At 39.1% G+C, this 27749-nt stretch overlaps 2 protein-coding genes across 2 annotated transcripts; one reads left to right on the plus strand and one right to left on the minus strand.

Annotated features, from left to right (window-relative positions):
* Window positions 1–2651: 2651 nt before the first annotated feature.
* On the minus strand, window positions 2652–10246 carry LOC128385111 (HMG box-containing protein 1-like). Its single transcript, XM_053343963.1, has 13 exons — window positions 10218–10246; window positions 8923–9018; window positions 8511–8618; window positions 8217–8415; window positions 7513–7642; window positions 7120–7231; window positions 6803–6912; window positions 6513–6669; window positions 6264–6408; window positions 6019–6137; window positions 5052–5238; window positions 4808–4949; window positions 2652–4696 (listed from the first exon to the last, which is right to left on the minus strand). Exons 2-13 carry the CDS (start codon window positions 9002–9004, stop codon window positions 4679–4681), a joined length of 1509 nt encoding a protein of 502 aa, XP_053199938.1. The 5' UTR covers window positions 9005–9018; window positions 10218–10246; the 3' UTR covers window positions 2652–4678.
* Window positions 10247–14366: 4120 nt separating this feature from the next.
* On the plus strand, window positions 14367–27533 carry pik3cg (phosphatidylinositol-4,5-bisphosphate 3-kinase, catalytic subunit gamma). Its single transcript, XM_053343961.1, has 23 exons — window positions 14367–14579; window positions 14686–14857; window positions 14948–15210; window positions 16361–16447; window positions 16550–16650; window positions 16741–16910; window positions 17015–17202; window positions 17360–17467; window positions 17981–18065; window positions 18153–18582; window positions 18661–18759; window positions 18854–18989; window positions 20809–20874; window positions 21085–21228; window positions 21608–21689; window positions 22119–22222; window positions 22458–22604; window positions 22693–22783; window positions 22886–23016; window positions 24359–24470; window positions 24869–25026; window positions 25328–25409; window positions 25610–27533. The coding sequence occupies exons 1-23, from the start codon at window positions 14367–14369 to the stop codon at window positions 25807–25809; spliced, it is 3369 nt and encodes a 1122-aa protein (XP_053199936.1). The 3' UTR covers window positions 25810–27533.
* The last annotated feature ends 216 nt before the right edge of the window (window positions 27534–27749 follow it).

Here is a 27749-nt window from a genome sequence, read left to right on the forward strand (position 1 = left end):
TATACAGTGATGAGAGGAGGAACACCATCATCTGTGTGTCTGTGGTTTTAAGCTGTGTCCGCTGAGCATGCTCAATATGATCATTCTTATAATTCAGAATATTTTAAAAAATGTAGTGATCCAAGCAAGTCTTTAAGCTGTCAGATATTGTGTAGTGACAGTACTCAAAAGCTTCAAAAGTGGTTCCTTTCTACAGATGGGATGTCTCTTTGGAGAGCTCATTAAACACGTCCGGAGGGCTTAAACACATCATTAACATAATTAAAAGTGTCATTCTCTCCCTGTCAGGATAATGTTCCTGACCTGATTACACACCATACTGTCAGTGTCAGCATGCACAGCGGACAAAGCTACAGAAATCACACCAGAGACACCTTTTTTTTCTTTTTTTTTTTAATCTCCCCTCACATCATTACGTGACCACTAGAGAGGGAAAAAAAAGTTTCACTGCCTTTTGATCGCAAACTTTTCCAGCTTGTGTGTCTGTTGCTGCTCATCAGCGTGGAGCTCAAACACTTCCTGAGAGAAGGCCAAACATCTCTTTAGGAGTTTCTTTAAAGCTAAATAAAAAATCATAAATAAATATTTAAATGAAAAATAATTTCTACCAAGAATTCCTTTCACAATATTTGATTTGAAATTTTTCTTTCTTAATAAATCTAAATAATTTGTTAGATTCATTACTTATGTCTATTTTAACCTTTTAATTCTTTTATTTGTGGTCTCTTTCATTTGCTACTATATTTCCTGCCATGTATTTTCACATATAACATATTTGTTCTAAAAATCAGAAATAAATATGAATAAAAATTACAATAGGCAAAACACATAATTAAGATAATTAAGGCAAGCTAGAATAAAGTAAGTATATAAAGTAAGAATACATCATGTAAAGTAGTACAAGTTGAGGAAATGATACAAGAAATGACATCATCCTCATAAACCTTCAGTTTACTGCAATTTATTGTATGCACTGCATATTGCGCAGCAGGTTTTGGGGCTCTAACTTATCGTGTTTCTTTCTTTAGAATCATTTTGATAACCAAAATCTTTTTAAGGCCTCACTAGTGACAGTAAAACGGCCGATGGTATCTGTTGCTGTTGAATTTCTCTGTTCTCGTCTCGTTGCCACTGGTTCCATGGTCTCTGGTACCCTGTGCCTTTTTGTAATTCATGTTGTTGTACTTTTAAACCTGTTTTTGATACTACTGTGTGACTAATATGCCAAAATAATGATCTGCAATTATTATTTTTTATTTTTCTTAAAAGGCGATCACTGTCTCGTTAGTTTCGTCTGTAAAGTTCAAAGAGGAGAGGGGGACAAATGTTATCAGAGTCACATGTTGTTAAAGTTGGAAGCCTGGATTTAAAGGTGTGATATACAACGTTCAGCTCCACTAGATGTCAGCAAACAACCATTTGCTATGTAAACATATAGTGGGGAAATGGCATCCTGAGCACAGAATAAAGTCACACTCCCTTTGAATCCCATCATAATCCCTCTCTTTCCTGTTTGCGTCTCTTTTCAACAGTGTGGGTCACAAACCTTTTTCATATTATAGCTAAACATTACACTAAAATATGTTTCTGACAACATTTTGAGGTGAGAAATAGGCAACGGACTAACAGCATCTTGATCTACGCTTGTTTTCCCCTATTTTTATTAAGTAAACGATGCACACATATGTTTCCTTTTGAGATGCTGGTTCTCTAGCGCGCCATCTAGTGGGGCTGAATGTTGTATACTGCACCTTTTTAAAAGATTTATTCTATCTTTTGAGTATCAAACTCTCAGTTCCTGTGATGGTTATGTTTGAATTCATTCAATGGATTCCAATGATGGACAGAACATTTCACTTCTCAAAGCACTCCTGTAGCAAAATAATCCAGCACTATAAACAGCTGTAAAAACTCACTACATTACAGGTACGTCTAATGTCTTTGTATTCTGTTAAACTTCAATGACGACGATGATGATGATGATGATGAATGATCCCTCTGCGCCCTTAAGCCACTAGCTATGACTGTTCTGATTTCTAAGGGAGTCCAAATGTTTCCATAGCATCAGACACGATCAATCAACCTCTGAATCTCTTTCGAAAGATGTTGCAGCTTCTGTCTTTTACCCATTTTGCATCCCAGTGTTACAAGTTCTATTCATCTGGGGATGCAAAATGGTACGAAATCATAGAAGCGACTGCAGCCGAACCCGACAGCGATTCAAAGCAGATCTAAATGTAATACATCTGAACTCTTGTCTGTGTAAATACCCCTAAATACGTCAAAAGGCCAAATTACTGTATGTTTATACTGTACTTCTATATATTTTCTATTTTACTATAAAGGTGATTTTCTAGTCATTTACACATATATATAACTGTGTGGATCCTATTTGATAATTTTAGCCCGGAGATATTGATCATGTTTATAGGTTTAATGGAATGTTACCTCTTTTTATCTTTACGATTACTGTAGCAGCTTCATGTCTATACTTTTATCTCCAGCCATAAACTGGCACAGTATGTATATAGCAACAAAATTAAAGATTTGTTTCAAACCTCGTATTTGATGTAAACTGGTCTCTTTTTGTGGGAGGGGAAAAAAATCTAATATTAGTAATTTAAACAGCCTAAAACAATAACAGACACAGATTACAGATTTCTCATGCTTTTATTTATAGTATAATACATTATATTGCATTGTCTCCCAAGATCCACCTGTACATGACGTGATATTAAAAGAAAAAACAAAAGTCCAATAATCGATGCACAACCACGAAAGGTTAACAAAGATTAAGTCGAAACCAAAAAATATATATTTCTATATAATCATATCAATATTTGTCATTACACATTATACTGTAGCAGTCACATAAGATAAAGTGTATATAGTGCATTAGGAACAAACCTCGTTACACAGTGAGAGTATAAGCGCTCGCCCTGGGAACATTTAAAGTTTTTATTTTCCTATTTCTGTTTAAATTTCACTTTCACCTTCACATCAAACCAAAGCAGATCCTCCATCCTGCCTCCACACTCTGCTTTAATAACAACAAACACTTCCATCCAACCAACTGATGTTTCTAAAGCCTAACACTCATGGTTTGGACTTACAAAGTAAATACTAATGAATGGCTCTTAATGCTGCCCTCTTTTATTTCAATGAGTTTTACTGTACAAAATATTCACAGTGACTGCTGTTGGGTCTTGTGAAGAATGATAAGGAGGCTCATTTTCTCAGTGTGCTCACTACCTGCCTGACAGTGGCTAGAAATGGTTGCTAGAACTCACCGGTGGAGATAAATGTCAAAGAATGGGGCTCAAATAACCACAATTATTCAGTTTTTTAAAAATGATTTCTGTCTCGAAGTATTTTGTAGGTCTGTAAAAGCCATTCTTCTCAGGAAACATCTTAAATGAAGCTGTGAGTGACGTCTTTGATTATACTCAAACATACTTTTTCATGACACACTGCTAAAAAAAAATTAATCATGGCAAATGTTAAGAATTACAAGCAATAGCATATAAAATCCTGCAGTGAGTTTCTTATCTTTTATGTTGCTCCTCACGCTCAAAGACACTTCATCAGCGTCTTCATATTGTCCTGCTGCCTGAGCTATAATGGCAATTTACTGTAACATACCCATATCTCCTAATTCATTACCGTAAATTCTCAAATAAGAGCCCATACAAAAAACAAAAAACAGGGAAAAGTGGCAAATTCTGCACTGTTACAGGATTATTATTATTAATGGCACTTTCACAACAGGAAAACACCCTCTAAGGAAGTGAAGGGATACTTTCTGTTGAACTGCTAAATTTTTTAAATATTAAAAAACGGGCATCTTATTAAACTATGATTCAAAAAGTGACTCAAACTGTGACTGGCTTTCTCTCTTATAATGAGGAGACAAAAAAAAGCTTGGGCCATTATTTGAGAATTTACGGTATCAATTTATATATACGTACTCAATATTATAGAAATTACATGAAAGCAAAGTTAAAATATAAATTGTGCAATACACTGAGTGCAAATACAGGCAAGAAAATACTTAATATATTCATAATTTCATAATTCTGGAAAAAAAAAAAAAATAGCTACATTCTGTACTTTACCTAAAAAGCTACAGCACCTCAACGCCCACCTGGTTCAAGCATATGGTGAGAATTTGGAAATGATCCAAATCTCTGGGTTTTTTTTTTTGTTTCTTTAAAACTATTGTCACATTACTGTAAAAATCAGTCAGGGGGATTAACTCCACTTATCGCTGTTATATATCTGTGTCTCAGTTCTGTTTGGGGCGGGTCCTCCACAACGCTCTGTAGCATTAAAACTTAATGTTTAAAGACTTGTTCCAATCCTATAAACACATAATGATTCATACCATTTTAAAATATGACACGTACTGTAGCACCCTTTTTAAAAGCGAAGGACGAGGAGAAAGTGGAGTCTTAGGAGAGCAGCTCAAGTGATGGGATTTGAAAAATGTGAATCAGATCTGTGCTTTGGGAGATCGAGATAAGTCTGTTGTTAAGAAAATAGAACATTTAAGCATAGCATTAGGTTACAAATAACTCTCCTTTTCTTGTCACTTTGTGTGTGTGTGTGTGTGTGTGTGTGTGTGTGTGTGGCTGTGTATGTACTCCTGCAGGCTCCGTCTTGGTTCTTGTCTGCAGATTTAATTTCCCTGACAACCCTGTTAAACAAAGAGGAGGAATTAGACAGTAACACAAAGCACTCGGTTAAGCTTTGTGTGTGTGTGTGTGTGTGTGTGTGTGTGTGTGTGTGTGTATGTGTGTGTCCTTACAGAGCTGGTTCGTTTGCGTTTCCAGCAGTCTGGGTTGAGTCTTTTCTGTTCATCAGCGAGAGCTTTGGCCTGTACGGTGAACGCCCGCCGTTCCTCGTTTCGCATCTTCTTCCACCGCTCGCCGAGGAGGACGCTGATCGCTCTGCAACACACACACACACACACACACACACAAATTCATCAACATGTACCAACACATATGTATACACGATACGGCTTCTGGACACACACAAAGCACACCTACCTGTTGTCCTTGCCTGGGTACATCTGTGTGTATTCCACCCTGAACTTCTTGGCGAACAGCATGAAGGCGTTCATTGGCCGCTTGCACTTGTTAGGCGTGGCGTTATTTCCTCCTGCAGGCGCGACGGCATTCTGGCTTTTGGTTGGCTTTTGATGAGGGGAGTGGGAGTGGCCGGAACTGTGAGCATCTGTGGGGTTTTAAAACAATCCGAGGTCAGACTGAAGGTGTTTTTTAAAAAATCCTGACCTGATCCACTTTGTACAACTCAGGTTTTAAAATGATATTCTTAACATTGCATCAGTATTTTAGTGTGTTTTAAGTGTTGGACTATTTCTTTAACCTCCTATGTTCCTGCGCCCTCTTATGTGGACATTACATTTTAGGTTTGCTGGACCTTATACTTCATTCTGCTGAACTTTGACCGGTTGTCCTCATTCATACATGCTTTTTTGTGCCACTTATTGGTACAAAAAAGCACATTACCTCATCAGATTTTATGGTTGACACTTGTTTATTTATGCTTAATAATATTTGTAGTTTGATATGGTTTACAAATTTGACTTATTTTAGCAACAGCAACAAACTACAACACTGCTAATTCATGTGAAAGGAAGGTGTAAATGGAAGGAAATAGTTTTATACACTGGTGAATTGTGTTGTACAGTTGAATAAACCCATTGTCCCCATATGAAGACATTACTTATTTCAAAAACGACTCCCTGTTCAAAGACAATGCTTACTTTTTGTATTCACCAGGGTCCCACTAATCCCAAATATCTAGGAGAAATTAAAAATGCAGAGCTAACATAAGCTCCGGTCTCAGGAGGTTAAAGTTTAATCACACAGTGGATTATCTCTAAACTTTTAGTTCCACTTTCATTCTTACAGCTGCATTTTATATAAGCTGATTAACACACTTATGTTAATAAACATAGGTCATAAATTGAGCATATTTGAGGTTGAGCACCTTGTGATGCGTCTCTATCTGGAGAAGCTGCTCCTCCGCTGGACTGGGAAGCACGTCGCCGTCTGGCCATGCTGCTCAACACGTACACCGCAGAGGAGTCCAGAGGAGTGAAGTCATAACTGAAGAAGATCATTATACAAACAGAGGTGTCACTCACACACACACACACACACACATTAACCACCAGCCTGCTGCACTACTGGAACCGTTGGATGTGACTGTTCCACTGTAATCATCTCTTTTACCTCCTGAATGTGTCAAACACCAGGGAGTCGTCGGTGTGTTTGGCATCTCTGTGTCCCGGAGGCAGGCACATGTCTCCTACTTCCATTTCATAGCACGGTATCCCATAACGCACCACGGTCAAGCTCGGGTAGAATGAAGACCACCCTGATTAAAAAAAAAAAAAAAAGAAGAAGAAGGAATTCAGTGTAAAGAGTTCAATGTAACGTTTAATCAGTTTTAATGCTTTCTCCTCGGCTCACTCTCACTACCTTTGTGTTTGACATAGAAGGGATGAGCAAGCTGGCACTGTGCAGTCATGATGGCATGTCCGAATGCCCCGGGGTCAAAGGTCAGCTGTAGGACAGCCTGACCAGACAACACATTCTCTGAATGCTCCAACAGCTGCAAACCCTCTGAGCCGTAACTCTATAAAAAAAGCAAAGTGTTTTTACTCAGTATGCCCCTTTAATTCATCTCTGATTATAACTACAAGCAGAACAACTACCTACCAACTCAATTCTTTTACTACTTAAATTGATAAATTCTGTATATGACATACCTTCAGGAATCTGGTCTTCTCCTCATCACCAGAGTCTTCCTCACCAGAGTCCAGGTCCTCAGCGTCCTGCCACTCTACATTAGAGCCGCTGTGGAAACGCAGACGAGTGCCTGACGACAGAGAACAGCCGCTCTGAGTTCTAAACAATGGCTTCAAATAACATGTTGCATTTATGTCTTTCCAGCAGTGAAAAGAGCGATGAGCCGATACGAGGAGGCAGCCAACAGGAAGACAGAAGCAGGAGACGCTCTGATTCATCTAATTGCGGGTTTACTGTGTGTGTGTGTGTGTGTGTGTGTGTGTGTTTGTGTGTGTACCTTTGAGAAAACAGTGCCAGGCGGTGGGTGGACAGGAGAAGCTCCATCCCATGTCTTCGTCATCAGACAGAGAGGATCTGGTTGACACGGCAGAGCCACATTCGCTGCTCGTCTGTGGACACATGAAGTAGCAGCAGGGTCAGACTACATGAGCCAACACGCAGCCAAGATCTGCAGGTTTGCATTCCACCCAAACACTACAGCAGCTGGAGTGTAGTCAGCGTTAGTCGGTTAAAGTTAATAACGGAAAGCGAACCAAAAAAATTGTTGGTCTAAACTCGAATTCAGTCGTTATAAGTGTAATAAGTGCTTTAATGATTAGTTCCTGTGATCTCATCTTCACAAAAATAACAGGGAGTGATGATGAAGCAAATAAAAGAACGTTAGCCGTACTCTGCTGCGTCTGCGCTCCCTGCCACGGCCTCTGGGGGGCGACAAGGTGCTGTTGGAGAGAGGAGGAGGAGGAGGCCGGGCGTAGGAGTGTAGATCACTGCTGGCGCTCGAGATGCACACTGAAGAGGAGCTGGGGAAAAAAAGACACCGGTTCATAAAAGTAATGGATGGTCTAGGTGGGTGACACACGCTGAAGACAAAGAATCTTATATAGTAGCTAAGCACAGGAAAAATGATGCATGGTCATTATACGGATATTTAGGAGTTATGATCCTTACAGTCTACATCCTAATACCCCTTAATACTTTATAATGCTTTTTCAACAAGTCCCTTGGATACACTTTATGTAACACTTGTGGTTAATTCCTGTAGTTAAAGTGATTTGCACTGGTCAATAGAAAACTGAACCTTATATGTAGAACACAGAAGTCCTGTCATGAAGGATTTGCATTGCAATGATCTCCTATGTAAGCATATTCTATCTGTAACCTCTGGTGTACAGACCTGTTGGTTATATTCATAAAAGTCATTTTGGTATGCTTTTAAACGTACTGAAAATAAAAAGAATAATAATTTTGGTATACACTTAAAATCAGCTTCGTAGCTATGATCGAGCATGATTAATTTCCTCAATTTTGGGAATTGTTTGAGTCAAAACTCTGACTCATAAAAGGGGGTGTAGAGTGTAGAGGAGGTGTCCCTACCTGCTGTGAGGACAATCTTGCAGCAGTGGGCTCTGAGGTCCGGTGGCGATGTGAGCCAGCTGTGTCAGCCAGCGTGTGTCGGGAGGCTGTGAGCCCTGCGTGTGTCTCTCTTGGTGCGACACGCCCACCTCCACTTGGTAGACAGGTGGCGCTGTCGGCACTGCCTCCTCTTGAACCTCCTGCAGGTCCGGGAGGTCGTCTGAAAGGAGAGGAACAAACACCAGTAAAAAAGGCTGGCTCGCATTTATTATACTATTATATGTTACATCTGCTGTATGCTTGTGTCTCATGTACCGTATTCCATGTAACTGTCACTGGTGGGGAAGTCAGGGGAGGAGGGGAGGCGTTCCTCACAGTGGAGGGGGTCATTTGTTTGTTCTCCATCTGTATCCATCATCATTCCTGAAGGTGAGGACAGACAAGAATATCACACTGGAGGACACATGCTTGACTGATTAGCAATTTTAAAGGGTGAATGTGTTTAATTTAACACAGCATCCTAAAATGTCTTCATAGATGAACACAGGTTTTAAAAATAAGTCAGATTTTAGTCATATTAGACATGCTGAAATTTAAGGTTTCAGCTTTCACCATTTCATAGATTAGTCTGACAGCTGGTTCTAGTTCAGAGTTTTGTGTTGCCTTTGGCTCCTCAAAGTGTTGGCAGTAATAACACAACACAGATGCAGGTTAACTCTGTGATTACCTGTGTGTTCACGCTGAGACTCAGACTCGTGATGTTTGGATTTAATGGACAGCACAGCTGGGGTTATCACCTCCCACACCATGATGTCCACACTCACTGAAACATGCAAAGAGAAATTATACTCTACAGACACCAAGTGACGCTTTCTTTGCATAATACTTTCATTATGTAAATGGTCAGGATGTAGGAAATACACTGAAGATAGGGAAGAATAGAAAACACAAGCATCAGGCAACACTTATCTTAACATTACTGTTATCAGTATCAGTATAGCCATGTTTCAAAATACCCCCCAACACACACACACACACACACACTCTATCTCTATCTCTATCTCTCTCTCTCACTCACACACACACACACACACACACACACACACACAAACACATATACACACACGCACGCACACGGAGAGAGAAACAGAAACATAATCCTTCACTCAGCTGTAATGTATAGCCTATAAATGGTTGGGGTGACATAAGGAGACACAGGGTGACGGTGACACTGACGCTGGGCTGGCTGCTATTACATAATAACTACACTTCAGTTTAGAAACATTATACATTCACTAGTTTTCTGTTCAGTGTGTACATATTAGTCTACAGTTTTGTCAGGTTTGTAGAGACAGTGAGTTTTAAGCATGTAAACACGACAGTAATGTGCATCTGTTTCACAATATTCACGTCATGTGACGTCTCGTGTTTATAAACTTTGTGATCCTGCGCGCATGCGCACCAGCTCATTCATTCAATACTGAAAGCAGCGATAATACATTTAAAGACAGTAGTTTGAAAACATTTAAAAACGTCGACATTACTCAGTCTGAATAAAGTGACTACTATGACACTGTGGACTGCTTTTACATGCTGCTACTGTCAACGTTTGTACGCTTTGTAAAACTTGAAGCGAAGCAGCGATATTTGTTGTCACGGAACAAAGTGCCGTTGAAAGCGGAGTTTCGTCGACGAAAAGCAGAAAGTCTTTGATGTTTGTCTTTTAACAAACACATTAACGATATAAACGAGGGTTGAGCTGTGAAAATACGATTAAATACATTAAAATGGACGGGCCATCGTATTGCGCAAAGGCAGCTCACAACAAAACAACTAACGTCAACAATGAAGCTTCAGGAGCGACCACGAAGCTGCCGTTTATAACAAAAAACAACCGCTGTCAGTTTCACATTGTTGCTCCTGTACACAGCACGATTAAACATCATTCAAATAATGTCGTCATGTATCAAATTCAACGTTTAAATCGCTATAAATGATTTCAATGAACTTTCCTGAACTCACCAAAACAGTCGCTTAGGCTTGTACGGTAGAAGTGGGCTGGTGTAAACATATTTTCCCAAGCGACCCAGTTGGCTGCACCGATTGTCAATCAACATACATCCTGGTTCTCATTGGTCAGTTTAGTGCAGACTCGCTGCCCCCATTATCATTGACACAACAATTAATCAGTGGGTGATGAAAGACGGCTGAACCAAAAGTACGAAGAGTAACATTTAGAACTTCTCTGTCTTGTATAATCAGCTTATGTGTTTTTCAACATGATGACCGTATCTAGACCATTAGAATAAGAATGTGAGACTATCTGCAGTAGTAATATCCACTATATAGATCATTAAATACAAAGACATTTCATTAAATAGAACCTGAAAGGCGGAAATGCTCATAACAATACTTAAATACAGTATTGAAAGATTGAGAGAATGTACAGCATGTTATTCCACGATTAAGTGTTAATGTCAAATGATAAAACAGACTACAAACACGTTAAACTACTAAAATAACGCTGTGTATGTGTGAAAAATGTAAGTATGCATGTTGATTTTTGCGGCAGGATACAAACAGCCTTCAGCTGTCGTGTAAGTGTAACTAGTACAACAGGTAGTTTTAGACAAGTAACCTGGAGAAAGATTCAAGGCCTCATTTTGTCAGAAGTGTGGAGATTAGAAACACAATGAAAACACGCATGCAGAATTAAATGTAGTCATGATAACGAAGATGAATAAATAAATAACAGGACAGCATCCATTTCATTAGTGTTATTATAAGTTTGTCTAACAGTTTCCTAGTTGAAGTAAACTGTAGGCCTACAGTCGTGACATACGTGCATGTAGAGTAGTGAGTGTTCACTGCCATCCAGTGGCCGCAGTGAGGAACTACATCAAGATAAGAGAACATGATTAAACTTTCTGTCAATACTTTTAAAAATAAACCAATAGTAATTCATATTAATAATGAATATAAATCACATTAATGATAATGTAGTACACATAAAAACTGCAATGTTGTATTCTTAAATGGAAATATTTTGGTCACAGACAGAAACTGTAACAGTATAGGCTTACATAAATTCTCTTAATCTGAGATAACTGATATGAGTATGATGGCCTGTATAGTGTATTGCATTCCAAACCAGATTGTACCGATAGACTGTTATGGTTGTTTAAAATAAGAATAGCACCAGTATGTGAATAACTCATAAATAAATTGTGATTAAAGTTTTTACCAGTACTGGTATGACTCTTGTGATTTGCTACATAGTTGTTATAGTAGCTATAACACTGAAACGTGTACATATTGACATATGGATTGTATTGACGATACCATTGTGTGTTAGGTCACTTAAGAACATTAGACTCTCACATTTATATGAGACAAAACATCTCTGGCATCTTTTGTTTAATATCGTTGAACCTATTCCAGCGTTCAGTTTCTGTGCTTCACATTTCTGAAACAAGTTCCCAGAAAACTGCAGGACTGCTGCAACTCACTTCTTTTCAAGGATGAAGACTTTTCTGTTTGCTGCCTTTTATTTAATCAAATTTCTTGCACTACACTGTAACTTTTACCCTTGTAGTTTACCAGTTTAACTCTTAATTCATCATCAATCCTTTTAAAGATTGCCACCATGTTTAAAAAATGTCCATATTTAAACAACATAGGTCCAACAACCCCATAGTGCATGACTACTAACCCTGTGATGGGGATGGTTGTTGCAAGTGCACAAAACATCTTTGACAGTCCCATGGATGTATTATAAGAGCTGGGTATCAAACATAAATGGCACCCATGTAGTCCAATAGCATTTGCTCAGCTGCCCCATAGGCCAAACAAGGGATTTAGCTTTGGGATTTGCTTCTGAAATTAAAAAAAAATCTAAAATGTCATAATAGAAAGAGTCATAATTGATCTTTGCAGTTTGAGGTGTCCTGTTAACAGTTCACAGACTTCTCTTTTACAATGGAGGTGATCTATGGGGAAAATGCTTTTTAGGTCGCAGTGCTTTATGTATTGTTATCACCTCATTTCATACATCCTGTGCATCTACATCCTGCCACACAGCGATGGCAACCCTCTTTATTGTAATGCGGTTGGGTGTGTCACCCAGTGATATAACGTAATAAACTATTAACTAATGTCACAATTAGCCAAAGCAAATCAACAACAGTAGCCTATTCACACTACAGATTCACATTAGCACATCCATAGGGTTGAATTTCAAAGTTAAATACAATAAAAGAAAGGAAAAGAAGAAAGAAAGAAATAAAAAACATTATTCAAAATAAGGTATACATGTGGTGCTGCCTTTAATGGCTGTCAACAATTCATTCTTTTACCATAGGCCTAATAACTTGACCACTTAGACCATCTTTTTCCCAAATAGTTTCAGACTCTTACTCATTTAATAAGTTAAATACTCCAACTGATACAGATACAGGATAGCATACAGTTTATAAGGGAGTCAAAGATAAAATGTAACTAATAGGCTTACTCTTCTCACCCCTAGCTCTACTTCTCAATTCACAGAAATGAACGGGTTACCAAATTTAGCGTAACACCGGAAGTCATGTTGTTGCTGTGAGTGGACTCCTCAGACAGCTTGACAGCCTTCCTGAGCAGAGGCGCAGCAGCGTTTCCTTAATCCCGACTCTGCTGACAAGTTTGAAAACAATATTTTCCTCTGGTTTGTAGCTTGTTAACGTAGTATCAATGCCGACACTTCCACCCAGAGCTCCGGGTTTCGTTGCCGTCTGCGTCTGCGTTCATTGGTGAGTGACAGAAACGAGTTTTACTAACTTTATGTTTCCGATTAATGTGGCTGAACCGTTATATTTATCACAGGACACGTTTCCGCTCGGCTTTTTCTTCAACTTGATATCTATCTAGTCCTCGCAGGTTGTAACTGTTGATTTGAATAGTTGATAAATACAGTATAAACATATATAAAGTGTCTATAGTGTCTGTGCTGTCAACATGTGTCGGCTGAGGTTTGCTTCCTGCTTTTTTAAAACTTCCTTTTGCTGATGTGAAAGAAGAAGAGAAACTCCAGTTTCATCCTGTGACCTCTGACTCTTCACTGTGTTAAAAAACAAGATGAACATCACCTCAGTATGCTGTCACTAATTCACTGTTAAAAACAAGTTATTAAAATGAATGGTAACACTTTCTATAACCTTTTCTATAACCCATAATGTGCATACTTATAATGAGCTTTGTATTGTTGTTATATTATAGTGTTATAAGCACTCAAAATATGCAAACTACTTAAAACATTATAATTTTTATAATGACTTATCGGGTCAAGTATTATAATACTTAATAACAGCAGGCCACTCTTCCAGTACACCACTTATAGTAATGTATAATAACATTATATTGTATTATAATAGTGGTTATAATGCATTATAATCTAATTATAATGTATTTAAACGATGAGAATTGTAATACACAATGATCCTTTTAAAAGAGAGGAAATTATGAACTATTACGATAATTTACCTTGTAAGTCATTATAATATGCTTTATAATATGTTATTATTATTGTTATGGTCAATTATTATAATAACAGCTGGTCACTCTTACAGTACAGACCACTTACAGTAATTTATAATCCCATTATAATGCATTGTAAATTGATTATAATGTATGTCAACTATGAGATTTGTAAAACACTATGATCTTGCAAAAAATGTGAGCAGAAATTATAAAGTGTTATGATATTCAACCTCACAAGTCATTATGATATGCTTCGTAATGTGTTATTATTAGTGTTATGAAACATTATGATTGAATATTCATGACAGCTTATAACTAATTATACAGTGCTGCAAGCAGATTACAATGCATTAGAGGTATATATGTAAAGCATTATAAACACGTTATCATGTACCAACGTCCCATCTGAAAGCCCTATTTCACCAGGAAACACATCAGATTACAGAAACAGGACAGTAAAGTGAATAGAGTTTATGAGGTTTCCGTGACAGATAAGGTAATAGCTCTATCAATATATATCAATTTATTTGCATTTCTAGCGCTCTTAACTTTCCCTATAGAGTTGATGTACACATCTCATGTTTATAATAAACAGTATAAGAGTATCACACCCTACCTGTTCATCTGTTTCTCTCTCATCCCTACTCAAGCTAGGCGATGGACGGGCAGCAGATCCAGGTGAGCGACGAAGAGAGAGAAGTCTTACGAGAAGAGAGTCGTCGGAGGAGAAGAAAGAAAGCTATCACATCACACACATCTGCCTCTATGGATCAGATCAGCATTGAATTCGTCCTGCCTACCGTGGCACGGGGCGGAAACAGCCCTGACACGGTGCAGCTGGATGTCGCTGGGAACTGGACGGTTGAACAGGTCGCCTACTTTACTTATATGTATTTGTTAAAGAGAAACGACTTCACTCATAGAAGCTTTATTGGTTCAGTGTAATGAACTGTGGTGTGTATGTCTTGTTTCCCAGGTGAAAGCTCAGGTGTGGCTGAAGGCGGTGACTTCAAACCTCTGTCCTGAATTCTACCAGCGCTTTTCTCCTGACCACTGCATCCTGCTCTACCAGAAGAAAGGCAACTTGTGTGAGATCTACGACAAGCACCAGGTCTTCCAGACACTGGACTGCATTCGCTACTGGAGAGGTACCACTAACTGTCAAAGACACAAGACATAGATATTGAGTTATTGTGTTCGAAGGATATAAAACACTTTTGTTGTGTTTTTTTTAAAAGCCCTGAAGAAAGACATGGGGCGGATCCAGCTGGTTCCTCGTCCGCAGCCCTCAGACGAGTCCCTGCAGTACCAGCGCTACCTAAACTACTTGATCGGCTACGATGTGACTGATGTCAGCAACGTGCACGACGATGAGCTGGAGTTTACCCGCAGGAAACTGCTGACGCCCAGACGCATCGAGCTGTCTGAACGCGACCCCAAACTCTACTCCATGGACCCCTGGGTGGCCCGCAAGACGTTGCCTGAACACCTGCGCAGCAAGGTGTGTGTTTTGTGTGTTTTGTTAGATACACACATAGGCTTTACTGTCATCTTTTATATAGAATGAATTTGCAATTTTGTCTCTTACTAATATCAATCTTCCATATGTAGAATTGACTGACAGAAAAAAGAAACATGAACTATTTAAGTCCAGAGAAATATAACATGTATTGCTGTCAATAGCAGATTCTCATTAACTCATTGAGAATAAACAAAAAATAGCTTGAACCTATATTTTGTTTTGATTGAGTATTGATTATCTCACACTGATATCTCATCTCCGTTTTCTTTCATTGCAATGGGATTTGGGAAGTTGTAATAAATCTTGTGGAAAGTGAATTATCTTCTTCCTCTGAGATTCAAACCTTACACTGCAGTTCAAACACCTGTGGTACCTTCCTGTGGTACCTTCCTGCATGAAAGCCACAACGGTGTTCAGATCCCATTTCTTTGCACAGTGTTGTAAAATCGAGGCTTTAACTGGGCTTGTTTTGATATAGTTTACTTTGGCAGTTACAACTGTCATTATAGTGCTTGTACTTTTGTATTATAACTGAGTCATTAAAGTACTAACCTCACAAACCATATGAGAAGTAGTCCTTGGAAACTGTTTGGAAAAGGTTAGGCACTTTCAAAAAATACTTGGCAGGTGATTGGATGAACCATTTGTCTATCACTGTCTTACTTTGTGAGGCAGCTAGATTTGCGACTCTGAATGAAAACAAAACTAAAAGAAACCCAGAACAAAAACACAAATGAAAATCAGTTAAAACAGTTATACTGTGAAACAAGGAGGTTAGTGATCAGGGTTATAAACTGTCCATAGGTTGGTAGACTATTGATTTTTAGTGCATGTTGAAAGTCATTCCAAGAATTTGGTGCACTGAAGGAAAAGGCTGATTTTCCTAATTCAGTCCGTGCTCAGGAGACCTTACACATACGGTTTGGGTTGTGATGATGAAATGTTTTACACAGGGGTAGCTTTCAGTTGTCTAGCGGTTGTGGTTTTTTTGTACTTTGCAAGGTGAATATTTGAAGGTACAGATGCTTCTAATAAAAAACTCAAAGAGACTTGTTCATCGACTCACACAAATGATGTCTTTTCATTCATCCTTTTCACCTTTGTTTTGCTGGTTTGTTCCTCCTCTCAGGTCAGTAACGGACACATCCTGTTGGTGATCCACATTGGCACAGCCAGCCAGACCATCAAGGTCTCCATTGACGACACACCGGCACAGGTAGCAACATGTGGTGATGAACACAACTCATTACGTGTACTATCTGTTAAGCCTGTCTAGTAGTTACTGTAGCATCTCATCTATATTTCTCATATTGTTCAGGTTTTGACCAGCTTCTTCACCAAGACAGCAAATAAAAGACTTCTGCTTGGCATCCCTGTCAACATGTGTGAGACTGACTTTGTGCTGCGTGTGTGTGGCAGGTATGTTAAATGCCAAAACAAGCCTACATTGAGCTACTTGTATGTGCAGCCATTGAAAGTAAATGACTAATCTTCTGTTTCCCCACATAGGGAGGAGTACCTGTATGGGGAGAAACCACTGCAGAATTTCAACTGGATCCGTCAGTGTCTGAAGAACGGCGATGAGATCCACCTGGTTCTGGAGAAGCCACCTGATCCTGACCTGAACCAGGTCAAGAAGGAGGATTGGGCACAAGTGGATGACTGCACTGGAGTCGCAGGTAACCAGTTAATTAGACATGTTTAAGAATAGTGTGTTGTTTGTGTGTGGATGTGATGAATTCAGTTTTACTTAGATGTGACTGACCTCCTCACTTTTTGCCAGGTACCCATGAGCAGTTGACGATCGATGAGAAGGACCATGAACGAGTGTTCACTATCTCCATGTGGGACTGCAACAGGAAGTTCAGAGTGAAGGTGCTGGGTATTGACATCCCATCACTGCCCAAAATCCCAGAGTTTGTTGTCTTCATAGAGGCCAGCATCTTCCATGGTCAGCAGCTTCTAGCCCAGGTACTCAAATCATCCTGATGGAAGTTTGAAGCTCACAATTAGGCAAATAAGCATATTTTGATATGAATATAAATGCTGGTTTTCTAACAGTTTGAGGAAGTGCTTATTTTCTAAAACACGTGGACAGCAGAGTGTAACCATGCCTTTACTGTTTAAGGAGAGGACGTCTTCCAAAACCTTCAATGAAGAAGTGTTGTGGAACTGCTGGTTGGAATTTAACATTAAGATCAAGGACCTGCCGAAGGGGGCACGACTCAACCTCCAGGTACACTGAGATCATTTTACAGTTTAAAGGACCAGTGTGTAGGATATGGTGGCATCTAGTGGTGAGGTTGCGGATTGTAATCAAATGAATACACCTCCCCCCTCCTCCTTTTTGAAGCATGTAGGAGAATCTACGGTGGCCACAAAACTTGTGAAAAGCACAAAAGGCCCTCTCTAGAGTCAGTGTTTGGTTTGTTCATTCTGGGCTACTGTAGAAACATGGTGGTGCAACATGGTAGGCTCCATGGAAGTGGACCCGCTCCCTATGTAGATATAAAGGGCTCATTCTAAGGTGATGAAAGCACAACAACTCTTATTTTCAGGTGATTATATACTAATTAAAACATATTTATGAATATTATTCCAAGTCCCTTCCACTAGATGTCACAAAATTCTACACTCCTATCAAAGTGGTGTAATCACTGTAACAACTCTCCAAATATGTTTTATACATGAAACAACATTTGGAGGTAAGATGAGAGGTTCCACATGCTTCCCTGTTTTTTCCACCTAGGTGGTGTGCAGGAAGCAACCTCAGACACCAAACTCCAAGACAAGCGCCTACCAAGATAATTCAGCAGGAGGAGGCAGCCATGATGGTAAGGTCGTCTCACATTTCGTTGCCCATCACGTGGGCCCATCACCACAGAGCGAGGCTTATGTCTACCTTTCTGTCCATCTTTCAGGAAAGACCAAGAGTCGCCTTCTGTATTACGTCAACCTGCTGCTGATCGACCACCGCTCCCTGCTCCGCCAGGGCGAGTTCATCCTCAACATGTGGAAAATGCCGGAGAAGAGCGAGGACAGCAGCAGTAGCATCAACGCGGACAAGCTCACCTCGGCCACCAACCCTGACAAGGCCTCCTCCATGGCCATCGCCATTTTGCTGGACAAGTATTGCTACCCCGTGGTGCTGCCCAAGAGCCGCGACGTGAGCCGGGATATCGGGGCTAGCGGTGAGGAAGCTGATGGAGGGGAGCGAGGTCAGAGAGAGATGCCCAACCACCTGAAGAAACAGTTTGCGGCCATCGTGGCGACTGACCCCTTGCATCCACTCAGTCCTGAGGACAAAGAGCTGCTGTGGCACTTCAGGCATGAGTGTATGCGTGACCCAAGGTACTTTTATTTTATTTTCCTAGAACAGACCGCAAAGTATTTTTGTGTTTTTCTTAAAGTTTTCCTTCCTGTCTTCAGGGCCTACCCAAAGCTGCTCGGCTCGGTCAGGTGGGGGAAACAGGAAGATGTTTTGGCAACACACCGTCTGTTGGAGCGCAGCAATGCATGGGACACTAGGTAAAAGTGTTTTCAGTGCTGTGTGTCTGTGTGCCTGGCTTCAGTACAGTAAGCAGAGTGTATCATCACCTGTCATCATGTTGTTCCTGTTCAGTGGTCTGGATGTCGGTCTGGCCATGCAGCTGCTCGACTGCCACTACTCAGACGCTCAGGTCCGCTCCATGGCTGTCAGGAAGCTGGAGACGCTGGAGGATGATGACGTGCTCAGATACCTTCTGCAGCTTGTACAGGTGCGTCTTTGACCTCATGCTCGCCTGTTATTAATGGTTCAACTTAAACACATCAGTCAAAGTACAGTTTTTCATACTTCTTTTTATCTACATTTCACAAGTTAAATTGCTTTTTTTCTTCCACAGCTGTAGTAACTAGTGACAGGCGATGTTTTTACAAAGTAAACACATGATTAGCTTTTAAAATACTACTCATCAATAAATATACAAAGTCGCTAAAGTCATGCTCACTTTAACCAGCTTCAAATGAAAATGCTGTTTAAATGTTGACACATCAGTAATAATAAGACATGTGAAAGGTGCCATTCTGTATAATACATTAAATACATTTTGCTGTTGAAATGTTACTTGTAGTGGTGCATGTTTACATTCAAGTATTACTACTTCTACTTCAGCGCAATCTCTTGATATTTCTTCCACCTCTGATCTGTGGGATAAAAAGTCCTCCAGGTTATCTCCATATGAAAGGTGTGTGTATCACATCTGTCTACACACATTAGGCTACACTGTGTCTGACTCACTAACACGATGCTGCTGTTACAGGCTAACCTCTGGCTGTCATTGTTCACAGTAATTACAGTGATTATACTGAGTTATAACCCTTTATTATTAACACACGGCACATGTTGCTCACAAAACAGAAAAAAACATGATCAACAACTTCACACTGACGAAGCCATTCTCCTGCATGCTTCACCTAAGTCGCAGTTTCACATGCTTGTGTAAAGAGGGAGTGGACACACACACACACACACACACACACACACACGCACACACAGCATGTTTATCTGCTGATAGGCTTCCATAGCTGACTCTGTGGTCAGCTTTGCATGAGTTATCAGCCAAGGCCAACAAAGAGCTCATTGGTCTGATATAGAAATGACTGATGCCTGTTAATGACATGTGAAAGGTTTCAAAATACCAACATGTGTTATTTTGCAAAAGCGTTACATAGGTAGTATAGCTGTCATTGTACCTTTAAAATCCCAGGTGCTAATGTTAAATGCATGCTAGTCTGTTTTGGAGCTAAACACTTCCAAACCAAACCAAAACAATTGAAATTAAAGACACTGTGACAATAATTCTAGTAACTTTTTTAAAAGGAATTTGTCATTATTTTTGACATATTATAAATTACTTATTTAAATCTTAAGCTAAATATATTCTTTGTAGTTTTTTTGTGCATGTTTCACCTTTACTTGACAATTGAAAGTATAGAGAGACTTGAAACATGCAACAAATCTCTAACTTTTGCTGCTGCCGCCCCTCTCAATTTTAAGCTAAAATTGAAGTAATTTAATCTAAAAAGTAAGTGATGAGTTCATTAATAATGTGCATCTTTAATTGGCAGTATAAAAGCGTTTTGACCTGGACACTGTGTTACAAGAGGCACCAAAAATTCATGTGATCACACCGTTAAGGAAAGAGTTGTGTCCAAACTTCACTGTTGTCTCAGTGTGTGTGTTTACACCTCTGACCTGCTGAACCACTCTCTTCTTCTTCTTCCTTCACTTGTTTGAATTTCAGCCCAGTGCGAACACAATGAGCTCTCTGTGTGTTCACTTACGTGCACTTCCTACCAAAGTCCAGTCTCTGCTCCCCCCCCTCCCCTCCCATCACACACTGCAACCTCTCCACTGCCAATCACAGACTTAATAAATAAAATAGTCAAAAAATATGTCATCTAGAATAAATCTGAATGGGTTTCACATGTCAGAAGTTACATACTACTGTGTTTGTGTGTGTACTGAAACCTGAAAATCCTGTCATTTCATGCAACAAAGCTACATTTTTTGGTGTGTGTGTGTGTCTCCTGCAGGCAGTCAAGTTTGAGCCCTATCATGACAGCGCACTAGTCAGGTTCCTGTTGAAGAGAGCTCTGAGGGTAAGATGTGTGCATCTGTTTTTACACATATACATGATGTGTCATTGTGCTTTCTCACACCTTCTCTTCCATCCGTTTGTATCACTTTGCATCCTCCTCTCAAAGATTTAAGAACAAAATTGAATTGATTTAATAAACGTCATATTAATATCTGATATGCAGTTAAATAACTATTATGTATTTCCTCTTTTTTTGCTTTTCTCTCCACAGAGTATGCGCATAGGTCATTTTCTCTTCTGGTTCCTGCGCAGTGAGATTGCTCAGTCCAAACATTACCAGCAGAGGTATGCTGTCCTACTGGAGGCCTACCTCAGAGGCTGTGGTGAAGCCATGCTGCAGGACTTCAGGAAACAGGTGACAGGCCTTTTTACACAGCTCCTTAAAAGATTGCATAAAGATGATTAAAAAACTGTCCACAATAAATTCCTGATCCCTGATTATATGATTGATAATACTTCATACTTCATGCATAATACTCCAGATGATGTAGTATATTGAGCTGTATTGGTCAACACTGGAATAAGCATTAGATATAGTACAATAGTTGGTTATGGGACAGTGTATACTTATCAGAGGTTGAGGTTTTAAAGGTAAGAGGGCAGCGTTGTGGAATTAATCTAAATGATCAGAGGAGCTGGAGCCATTTTTTAATTCCCCCTCTTGTCAGTTGTATAGTCTGTGTGTCTGTTATCAACTATTTTAGTCACTGACATGATCAGCTGATGCTCTCCAGGTGGAGATGACTGACCATCTTCAGAAAGTCACCAAAGAGATCAAGGCCATGTCTGCTGACAAGTATGACATCACACCACAAGGTGAGAAGATTTCAAATGAAATACTGTAGACAGAAAGCACAGCATGTGTATTTAACTTCACTCATAAAATCAAAAGTTCTTTTTATTGACTGACAGAACATTTAGGGATCTGTTTAGGAAATCTAACACTAAAGCTTCTTTTATGTGCTGACTTTCACTAAAGCTGCCACTGCAGCTTTTTACCAGTCCCGAACAAGTAGCTCTTTGTGTTGTGTTGTCTACACACACTGTGACAGTGTCTTCAATGTAACCACTGAAGCTAAGAAAGTAGATGAAGTAAAAACGGAAATTTTATGTGGTGTTTTTACATCTATCGTGCTTTAAGGGTGCTTTTAAAAGTAAAACAGAGTACTGAAACTAAAGCTGTGTGTGTGTGTGTGTGTGTGTGTGTGTGTGTGTGTGTGTGTGTGTCTTGTGCATGTTAAACAGTGGTGTTTCAGTTGCGTCAGAAGCTGGAAACTCTGCAGTCATCTGGTCTGCCAGAGGGTTTCAGGGTCCCTTATGATCCTGGACTAAGAGCCGGAGCCCTGCTGGTGAGTGACACACACACACACACACACAGGCTGTCTGTGGTAGGGGACAAAACCATATGCACACATACCCATTACTCTACTAGTGTTTCAGAAATTAATTTTAAATAAATCCAGAAATGAAAACAGGTGAGCAGAGTATGCTGTGGTTGAACTGCTGTAACTGAACTGACCTTTCCTCCCAAACACGTGAACATCTGAGTTTACCAATGAATGAACACTTTCTGTGCACGTGCAGATCGAGCAATGTAAAGTGATGGCATCTAAGAAGAAGCCGCTGTTTCTGCAGTTTAAACGGGCTGACCCCACCACTCTGTCCAAAGACCCCATCGGCATCATCTTTAAGGATGGAGATGACCTCAGACAGGATATGCTCATCCTACAGGTTAGTGACAAACACATCAGTCTCCTCATAGAGCACAGATGTCTTTTCTGTAACTTATTAAAGGAAGACTTATTATGTTCTGACTCAGATTCTGCTGATCATGGAGTCAATCTGGGAGACCGAATCCCTGGATCTCTGTCTGTTACCCTACGGCTGCATCTCCACCGGCAACCGGATAGGTCAGTAAATCAACCGCGTAGATCTGAAAAAACAAATGAGTCAAATATTAGAGTAATTATATACTAATAATGTGCTCATCCTGTCTGTTTTCATCACCGCAGGTATGATTGAGATTGTAAAGGACGCCAACACCATCGCTAACATCCAGCAGAGCGTCGTGGGAAGCACCGGAGCTTTCAAAGATGAAATTCTTTGTCAGTGGCTGAGAGACAAGTGTGTCAGCGAGGATAAGGTACAAACAGTTCTGTCTCATGAGATTCAGAGTGCACACTAGACAACTTATGAGAGAGAAAGAAGTTGTAAAACCACAAAATGATGATTAGATATGAAAGAGATTCTGCTTTTTTTTTTTTTTTTTTGTATGTAGGGACTCATTCTCAAATGCATCCTTCCATCTAATTACAATAACACTCACAATACTGTGATTATTAAACATTCCTGGTTGGCGTTCAGAGCAGATGATACATTATAGAGTCAGTGTGTTGATGGAGCAGTTTAGTCTCCAGCAGCTGCTCCGTTTACCAGCTGTTTGAGGAAGTAAAGTCTGCAGTGTGACAGACAGGAAGGAAGCAACCGCCAGGGGGTTTTCCTGACACTACAGCACTCACACACACACACACGCACGCACGCACGCACGCACGCACACACACACACACACACACACACACACACACACACACACACACACACACACACACACACTACTTTTAGCCACAACACCTGCAGGCTTTGTTTTATGCAACATATTAATCTTTGAGCTTTCATTCAGGAAAAGCTTCAGTGTGTTTTCTCTGGTTTAATACATCATAGAGCAATGTTCTTGTCAAATGTTTGCAGTGCTGTCACATTTCACACATCTACACAGCTGTGCAGAACTGCAGCAGCAAAACACAGCTTCCTATTCTTATCCTTTTGTTCTGAAGCTCACTTATTAAGTCTGTAGGTTGTGGCTCAGTTAAATAATTACATTTGACATGACAGCAGGAAATAAAATGATTTTCAGTCCTGCTCTCGTCATTGTTTACTTTCTGTTAACTTCCTGTTCAGCCTGGCTTTTAAAATTGAGTTCTACTTTATTTTATGCTATTTTATTATTAGCATTTTACAAGTTCATCTGTTTCTTTTGTCTTTTAATCTCTTTTTAACCTAGTTTTAATCTAAGTTTTTTTTCTTTAACTTTTAGTAAACGATTTCTCCTAATCTCTCTTATTTCTCTTATTTATTAGACCTTATTTTATTTTTTGTTTTCATTTTTTAATATTTAAATTACATTTTTTTTAATCATTCTTTTATTTAGTTTGTGTGTTCTTTGTTCTTTATTCCTTTTCTTTATGTCCTCAGTCTACCCGTGCTCTGTCTTATTATCAGCTTGTTAATCAACTGTGAAGCACTTTGAACTACATTAATCTGTATGAAAGCTGCTGTGTAAGTAAAGTTTGATTGATTGATTGATAGTCAGTCAGGTTTGGGGGATCTGTGTATCACTGTGTGTTTTGACTTAAGAAATAAGATCAGAGGAGAAGGCAGCAGTGGTTTTACTGTGTAACAAACTGGTATTTTCTCTCTGTTTCCAGTTCCAGCAGGCTGTGGAGAGGTTTCTGTATTCCTGTGGAGGTTACTGTGTGGCTACTTACGTCCTGGGGATCGGGGATCGCCACAACGACAACATCATGATCACCGAATCTGGTAATGACACGTAGCAGCCTTTATTGTTAGTGTCTTTATAAGTTGCTTATTTGTGTGTGTGTGTGTGTGTGTGTGTGTGTGTGTGTGTGTGTGTGTGTGTGTGTGTGTTTTAAGCATGTGATTTAATTGTACAGGAACTAGTAACTACTTTTACATCGAAGTCATCTCTGAAAAGCTCATAAAATATGTGAATATATAAACGTTATCATTTTATTAGCCTAAGAATAATAGTTTATTACCATTTTATACTGAAAAATCTATTTAGAGACTGTAGATACGTTAATTTTTATCCCAATTTGAACATTAGTTCTCAACAAATCGCAAGCTGCCTCCTCAGTGTATACATGGAACATGAAGTTCTGGGAAAATATAAAAACTTAAATGTTGTGTTTCTGTAGGGAATCTTTTCCACATCGACTTTGGTCACATCTTGGGGAATTATAAGAGCTTCATGGGAATCAGTAAGGAGTGGGTTCCCTTCGTGCTGACGCCAGACTTCCTGTATGTCATGGGAACATCGGGAAAGAAAAGCAGCCCCCACTTCCAGAAGTTCCAGGTGCTGAAAATGGAAGTTGTTCATATGAATATACTAAAAATATACTGCACATGTGTGTGGAGGAAAACACACAAATGCATTCATTCACACACATGCACCAACAGCATTTAACCCATTTTTAAACACAAAATAGAAATCAGCTGTTAAACTCATGTATATGGTTTAGTTTCAGTAAGATAGTAACATAAAATTAGGCAGTGAACACTTTGGATTTTGGAAGCAAAATTCTCTTCATTTTTTCAATTAATCTTCATTTACGTTTGTATATTGTGTGGTCGTTCATTCTTGCTCTCTACGTCAGGATGTGTGTGTTAAAGCTTACCTTGCACTTCGGCATCACACCAACCTCCTCATCATCCTCTTCTCCATGATGCTGATGACCGGTATGTCTTCCCTCCTTTTAATAACAAACGCAGTATCTGCTCTGTTAGTCACTGAGTTCTAGTATTTTTGTATTGTGTCTTCTGTTTTCTGCAATGTATTTCAAGTGATTCAAGTGATCCCTTTAGTGATTTAGTTTTTCATCTATTTAAAACAATAAAACGCTACGTAGATACTGATATCTTTTTTTGGCTAATAACAGGCATGCCCCAGCTGACCAGCAAGGAAGACATCGAGTACATCCGTGAGGCGCTGACGGTCGGCCGCAGCGAGGACGATGCGCAGCGACACCTGCTGGATCAAATCGAGATCTGCAGGGAGAAAGGCTGGATGGTCCAGATCAACTGGTTTGTTCACCTGGTGCTGGGGATTAAGCAGGGTGTGGAAAAAAGGTCCACTTAGGACACAGTGTAAGTTAGGAGGGAAAACTTTTTATCTTAAGATTGTCTTTTGTTTATTTTATGTAAATAAGACGGTTATGTCTGGAAAGCTATCGAAATTACAGGCAGGTTGTGAACCATTTGCACCAGTTTTTATTAACGTCAATATCTGCAAACATAAATGTTGTATTTTAGACTACCTAAACTCTCAAATACTGTATGAAGACATTTTTTTATGAAACCTAATGGAAGCATTTGAATCACTAAAAGGAGGCGAGATGTGACATCAAAACCAATTATTTTAGGTCTAGAAAAAGACTGAAATCACACCAGAAGGAACTGCAAAGAGTGGCTGACAATGAGGATTTTAACCTGTGATACTACGTGTATGCACATTTGTCACCAAGATGCTCTGTGCTTAATTAAATGTATTTATAATGATTATTTTTGGATGGTGACGATATCCAGAGCAGAAAATACTAAATATAGTCTATTGCACGGCTGAGACCAAGTTCAAGTTCCACAAAATGATCATTAAATCTTAAAAGCAGATTGCAGGTTTTCAAGTTTTAAAATGGCTAATGTTAGATTTAAGTTAATAAGAACACAGAAACACAGAAATTAAAATTCAATTTAATATAAAAAATTCTGTTTTGTATGAGTACGGAACTGGATCTCTACAGTCTTTCTTATGATCCATTTTCACCCAGACTACTTCCTGTTTCCAGTTCTCTCATTCAAAGTCATCTCCTGCTGAGGAAACACATTTCTCTGACATTTCCTTTTACGTTATTTGCATTTAAAGACATTTAATCAAACATGAAGTTGATGTCACTGTTTACAGAATCCTTGCTGAAGTAGCGTCGCTGTGTACCTCTATCCCCAGAGGAACTGAGAGATTGAAGAATTAAAGGATCAGTCTGGTAAATAGCTGATGCCAGTTTAACAGTTACTTAAAATATATAACAGTTGTGGTCAGAGATTTGACATAATGTGTTATTATTCAAGTATTCAAGATGAGAGTTTTATTATTTATACATGAAGATTTTTATTTGCACAAGCTGTGTGACATTTAAATTCCAAAAGATATATTTTAAAATGTTTAATTTAACTATGCAAAAATGAAAAAGGTGCTACATTGGCTTGTTGTTGACATTTAGCGCTTGCTGGTCAGTGCTGGAGTCACGTCAGTCAATCAGAAGTAACCACGCAGGTCAGTTCTGGCTCAGTGGGTTTGATCCAAGATGAAGGATTTTTTTTTTGTCTAATGATTTACAGCATATCAATGACATCATGTTGAGAGGTAAAAGCCCTCATAAATCTGCACATGGATCACTCCTTAAACATTTCTGTGTGAGGTGATTACCTTTTAATATGCTGTTGTTATTTTCTTCAGTTTTTTTGTCTTTTTGACCAATTCACACCTTCCAAGTTGTTGATAAAAAGCTACAATAAGCAATCTGAGATCAGTGTTTCCTTAATCTGATATCACTTCTAATCAGGATTCCTGAAAGTGAAATGACTGGAACATGTTTGCTTTTCTATGTATCAGTATCATAAAATTAAAGTTATATACTATAAATACTCCTTTGTGGTTCCTCTTTCACCTGTCAGACTTACAGCTTGTTAATATTTCATTTTACATTCCTCTTTCCTACATCTTCCAACAAGGTATTTTATTTATTTTTAGGTTTTTTTTAAGCTAGTTTTTATTCTAACTTTTACTAAACTATTTTCTCTTATTATTTTATTTTATTTTTAATTGTTTTTATTATAGATCCTAAATCTTTTTTATTACATTTTTAACATTCTTGTTTTCTCGCATGTTCATTGGTCTCAAATTGTTCCATTTTTGTTCCTTCTCTTTATGTTGTCCTTGTTCTGTCTTATTATCAGCTTGTCAATCAACTGTGAAGCACTTTTGAACTTAACTTGTGTGAAAGGTGCTATATAAATAAAGTT

The sequence above is a fragment of the Scomber japonicus genome, chromosome 23 (genome assembly GCF_027409825.1).
Source record: "Scomber japonicus isolate fScoJap1 chromosome 23, fScoJap1.pri, whole genome shotgun sequence".
Lineage (NCBI taxonomy): Eukaryota > Metazoa > Chordata > Actinopteri > Scombriformes > Scombridae > Scomber > Scomber japonicus.

Coding starts and splice junctions, on each gene's coding strand:
- LOC128385111 (XM_053343963.1), bottom strand. CDS start 9,004: ATGGTGTGGGAGGTGATAACCCCAGCTGTGCTGTCCATTAAATCCAAA. Junction 8,619..8,922: donor GTCTCAGCGTGAACACACAG/GTAATCACAGAG, acceptor CCTCACCTTCAG/GAATGATGATGGATACAGAT. Junction 7,232..7,512: donor GGGAGCGCAGACGCAGCAGA/GTACGGCTAACG, acceptor ATGTGTCCACAG/ACGAGCAGCGAATGTGGCTC.
- pik3cg (XM_053343961.1), top strand. CDS start 14,367: ATGGACGGGCAGCAGATCCAGGTGAGCGACGAAGAGAGAGAAGTCTTA. Junction 21,229..21,607: donor TGCAGGACTTCAGGAAACAG/GTGACAGGCCTT, acceptor GATGCTCTCCAG/GTGGAGATGACTGACCATCT. Junction 22,223..22,457: donor TAAGAGCCGGAGCCCTGCTG/GTGAGTGACACA, acceptor GTGCACGTGCAG/ATCGAGCAATGTAAAGTGAT.